General features: G+C 44.8%; 1 protein-coding gene across 1 annotated transcript; it reads right to left on the reverse strand.

Moving 5' to 3' along the window:
- Positions 1–704: 704 nt before the first annotated feature.
- On the reverse strand, positions 705–4,080 carry LOC112895293 (indole-3-pyruvate monooxygenase YUCCA2-like). The gene is made up of 4 exons (XM_025963243.1): positions 2,966–4,080; positions 1,671–1,919; positions 1,428–1,550; positions 705–1,149 (listed from the first exon to the last, which is right to left on the reverse strand). The coding sequence occupies exons 1-4, from the start codon at positions 3,731–3,733 to the stop codon at positions 952–954; spliced, it is 1,338 nt and encodes a 445-aa protein (XP_025819028.1). The 5' UTR covers positions 3,734–4,080; the 3' UTR covers positions 705–951.
- Between the last annotated feature and the right edge of the window lie 773 nt (positions 4,081–4,853).

A 4,853-nucleotide genomic window follows, 5' to 3' on the forward strand; every position in this document is an offset into this window, starting at 1 on the left:
AAGAATCAAGCCGTGTGTACCAGGATGAACAGGGCCAGAAGAGAAAGAAAGCTTGCGTGAACAAGCTGAAGGACAGATACTAGTGTCGCATGCTGTCTTTTTTCCCCCTACAGTGAAAGGGGGAATCCGCGGAATATTCCCGCTGCCTTTCCACCCCCACGAATAACCTCATCGTCCTCTCTCCTGCCAGAGTGCCAAGTGACTCTTTGTAGGTCCGCCTGTACTCTGTTCTGTGCCGGAGGCTGGAGCGGCGGAGCCCATTCACCCTGGCAGGCACGTCGAACTGTCATTTCGCCGGCGATACGCAGCGCGAAGATCGCATGCCGCTCGCTGCCCCCAGCAACCAACACTTCTGTGCATGGCCACCAAAAGCAAAACGGATTCCCAGTAGGTAGCCGATCCTGTCCTTTATTCAGGCCTAGCAGAGCTGTAGCCTGTAGGGCGTGGTACTGGAGTGAGTGAGGGGCCTCCTAACTCCAAAGCACCCAAAAGCTCCGTGCCGAAAGCAACTTGATGGAGCAAAGCGATCGCGGTGTAGTATAACATAGTAGGTAGGTGGCCACCGCAACCAAATCAGGGAGGGCATCATGTGCCTGGCAGGTTCCACGAAACCGTGCACAAACAAAACCAAGCAAGATTTCATTCATTACCAGCCGAGGCCAAGTTAACTGATGAGCCCGATTGCTGAAGAACACGGGCATTTCAGTGTTTTAACCCCCTCGAGGATGCCTATAGGATGGTTAGTCATCAAAACCAAACAACACAAAAATTGACAGTACAATACCCTATACAAGCACTAGAAGCAAGCAACAGAGAAGCAGATTGCATACACCCTTTGGCAACTCCAAGCGCACCCCCGAAGTCGGCAAATATCGTGTATCACTCTCACCAAACCTACCACTAAATATTCACACGGCTCCCGTCGTCAATGGCAAACAACAGCGACGAGGGCTAGAGGAAAACATCCGGAAGGGTCCCTTTGGCCTTCCATTGCTGCTCGATGTCGTAAGCGATCCTCCTGGCATCGACCGATGTCCCCATCAGTCCACGCCGGGTGAATCCGACCGAGTATAGGCCATTCTCACCCTTCCACCCATTTGGAAATGCTTTTCTTGGCAAGCCATCTTTTTCAGAAAATAACTCTCGGTCCTGCCCATTTTGAAAGCAAAACACCATTTAGACATCAGGGTGCATAAGCACAGTAACTTACCGACTTATTTCCTACTGATAAATTGACAAATGATGGCTACAGACAATCTTATAAAGGCAGCATCGTGTCTGTCATTTTAAGAGTAATTACAGCATTTTCATTACATGGTCAGATTCAGCTTTGTACTTTTCAGTGGGGGAAAAAGTGCTACACCAATATGACATTCTCCACAATAAACTGTGGAAGTGTCAAGTGCCACTGTAAAACAGTTAGGTACCTTCAGCCAGAAGGGAACATTGCTCTTGTAGCCAGTTGCAAGCACAATGGCATCAAAACCCTCCAACTGACCGTCTGCAAATTCTACATCTCTTCCTGATATCCGTCTTATGGCAGGTCGTACCTGCACAGTTCAATCAATGGGGAAAAATATGTCAGGGCTAAATCAAGACAGAGATTGATCGATGGATTGCACCGAACAATCAATCTCACATTCTTTGTACTTCGGTGGCGTGAAACAGACCTTGATATCTCCAGATTTAATCTTTGCAAATGTGCCGACGTCAAGGACCGGGGTCTTCCCTGAGAGTGACTTGAGCTCAAGAGGACCAGAGGCTGGCCGCTTTAGCCCGAGCCGAGCAGTATCCCCAAGGATGGCCCGTGCTATGCACAGTAGAATACGGTCCACAACGTGGACTGGGAGCCACTTGAGCATCCACATTGACAGACCAAAGGTGGAGTGACCCAGCATCTCCCTGGGCAAGATGTGTACCTGCCAATGATGAACACAATCTTAGCAAGGGTTCACAAAAGGCAATGCAACATCTGGACTAATGATTGGATCATACAATTAATCAGAATAAATCTTATTTTTCTCCAAACGTTACTTTCTGCATGCTACAAGAAGCAACATGTCGCAGGACCAATTTTTTTTTTTTTGGAAACAGGGGCCTATTTTTTTTTGGAACATGGACCCTGGACCAAACTTATTCCCTTATCTCCAACATAGTGTATAGTATGTAAGCCCAGCTTGCAACTATTTTAATTACACTAAGCTCTTTCAAAGCTGAAAGAGCTGTGAGAAAGGAATGCACCTAGTTGTGAAAGGCAGGTTCTCAAGCCATTTTGTTAATGGTTCTTTTAAAGTGACAGACTTATGCTATGCTCTCGTGGTGGTGAAGGGGGCCCATGGCTAATGCTTGCAAATCATAGTTTTTTCATGAAGTATTGATGAGAAAGCTCTTTGCACTACACTTGGGGCAAGAAAACTATTAGCAGAGACTAATCAAAGAACCAAAAGAGCATGGATGTGAAGAATGCACACAGATGGTTAGACTTTAGAGTAGCTGCAAGTACACATGCATGGAAATGAATCCCAAGAAAGAACTAACTCAAGGATGAACAGCAGCCACAGGAGCCTTCCGTCTCAAGAATATCTCCCTTTCCTAAGTGACAACTATCATGGACTACCATGACTTAATCCTAATCGTTCTGCAAATGAAAGAATAAAATTGGTCATGAAAGATCCTGCTTTTGGTGCAAGCTAATGGTTTTTTTAGAACATTAGGCCTTCCTTAAGTTCATGAGCTAGAGAAAAGCTCATTCAAGTCACTGACAGCTTCCACAAGCTAAACCAGCACTTAAACAGCCAAAAATAGTAAGCAGCGGGCAACTCCTACTATTACAGTTCTTTCACTTTCTAGACTTAAGAGTAGGAAAACAGATATAAGTCACAAAACATAGTTTACAGTATAAGTAAGAATGCTTAATAACACAGGCAAAGAAAACAAAAGTGAGAAGTAGAGAGAAGTCACGTACAGCATCTCTTACGACAATATGGGGTTCTGCATTGTGATTGCACAGGTCTAAGCACACCTCCATGCCTGAATTTCCACAACCGACGACGAGAACGCGCTTCCCTGCGAATGCACTGCCACTTTTATATGCACTGGTGTGCATAACTGTTCCTGGAAACTCTTGTAGGCCATCAATATCTGGCTGCACAGCTTCAGCGTTCTCACCAGTCGCAACAATAAGCCACCCGGAAACATACTGGACCTCCTCTCCCATTGTGCCAGAAGTTCGAGTGCTCACACGCCATAGCAGAAGCTGCTCATCATATTCTGCATGCACCACCGTGCGATTGTACATAGGACTTATGCCAAAACGTGCAGCATAGCTCTCCAAGTAGGCTACAAACTGCTGCTTCGAGGGATAGATAGGGTAGTCGGCAGGGAAAGGCATGAGAGGAAGCTCACAGAATTTCCGGGGAAGATGAAGGCTGAGACGATCGTATGTCTTCAGCTGCCAGAGGGAAGCTATGCAGTTGGAGCGCTCAAGAATAAGGCTACCAATCCCCTTCTCCTTGAGACATGCAGCAACGGCGAGGCCTGATGGTCCCGCACCCACGATAATTGGCCCTGAAACCCAGAAACATGTGCATCGCTCCGAGCGAGCAACAACAGCATCCACGCTCCTTTCCTTGCAGCAGTTCTCAACAGGTTGGCGGTGATTTTGGTTTTGGCTGAAACATTGGAAGATAGGATCATGGGCTCTCTTGCCCTCACTTTCGCTCCACGGGTCCATTCAGACGTAGGTAGAAGGTATGCTTCAATGGAGTTTTTTCGATCTAGCTAGCAAGAAATGGCTGTGTTGGCTTCAAACTTCATGGTGATACGAATAACTAGAACTTTGCTGTGTATGATGGCATGGACGAGAGAGAAGGATGGAAGAAGCGATAAGTTGTGTGTATCTCAGGAAGACTGAAGACCGATGTGAACATTTATAAGACTCCAGGTTGTTTTGAATAGGTTGGGGCCTGGAGCAGTCTAGTGGGACTCTTTTTTGTTTGAGTTAGAAGAGACTAGGGAAAATATTAGGAGTAGAGAGGAGGCTCGGAAGGTGGCTGTCTTCAAGAGTTCTAGGCACAGCTTTTGAATGCATGCCGGCCATAGCTAAGCTAGCTGTGTGCCCTATATACCCCCATGTAAGTAGTCTCATATTTTGATTTAGATCAAGTACGCCCATCAAAAAAATAATATAGAAAGGTGAGTCATTGAGGATCACTTAGCGACTCAGTGGACGTGTGGCAAAGGAGAACATGCATAGGACATCAGACCCTAGTGACATAGTTTAATCACAGAACTGTACATGAGGTGTAATAGCCTTAGGCTATTTACAACCGTCGTTCTCTGTATCCTTCTTTATATCCGTCATTTACAGACTTCTCTACAAAATTCTCTCCTCTATATCTCATTTCTCTCCAACAACATTCTCTAAATCTCGTTCTCTATACATTAAACCCTATATTAGAAACGTATTTTGTTCCAAATTTTTATACGTACGTATTTATCATACCTCAAATGCTATGGACATATTTTATTTTTATTTAATCCAGTATTTAAAACATAAAGAAAAAATAGAGAAGATGAGAGAGAATATCTATATATAGAGGAAACCTGTAGCGTTCTCTATTTTAGAGGACCATTTAGAGAACGCTGCTGGAGCATATAGAGAACGGAATCTTCTCTATATATAGGGTAGAGAACGGTTTACAGTCTCCCGTTGGAGACAGCCCTCAAGCAGATAGATCATCATGAGATGATACTTAATTCATCACAAGAGGAGTTAAGTACATAGTTAATATTAAACTGTAAAAGTGAAGTTTGCTAAAGTAAGATTTCTAAAAAGGATAGAAGTTAATAGA

This window comes from Panicum hallii, chromosome 5 (assembly GCF_002211085.1).
Source record: "Panicum hallii strain FIL2 chromosome 5, PHallii_v3.1, whole genome shotgun sequence".
Classification (NCBI taxonomy): domain Eukaryota; kingdom Viridiplantae; phylum Streptophyta; class Magnoliopsida; order Poales; family Poaceae; genus Panicum; species Panicum hallii.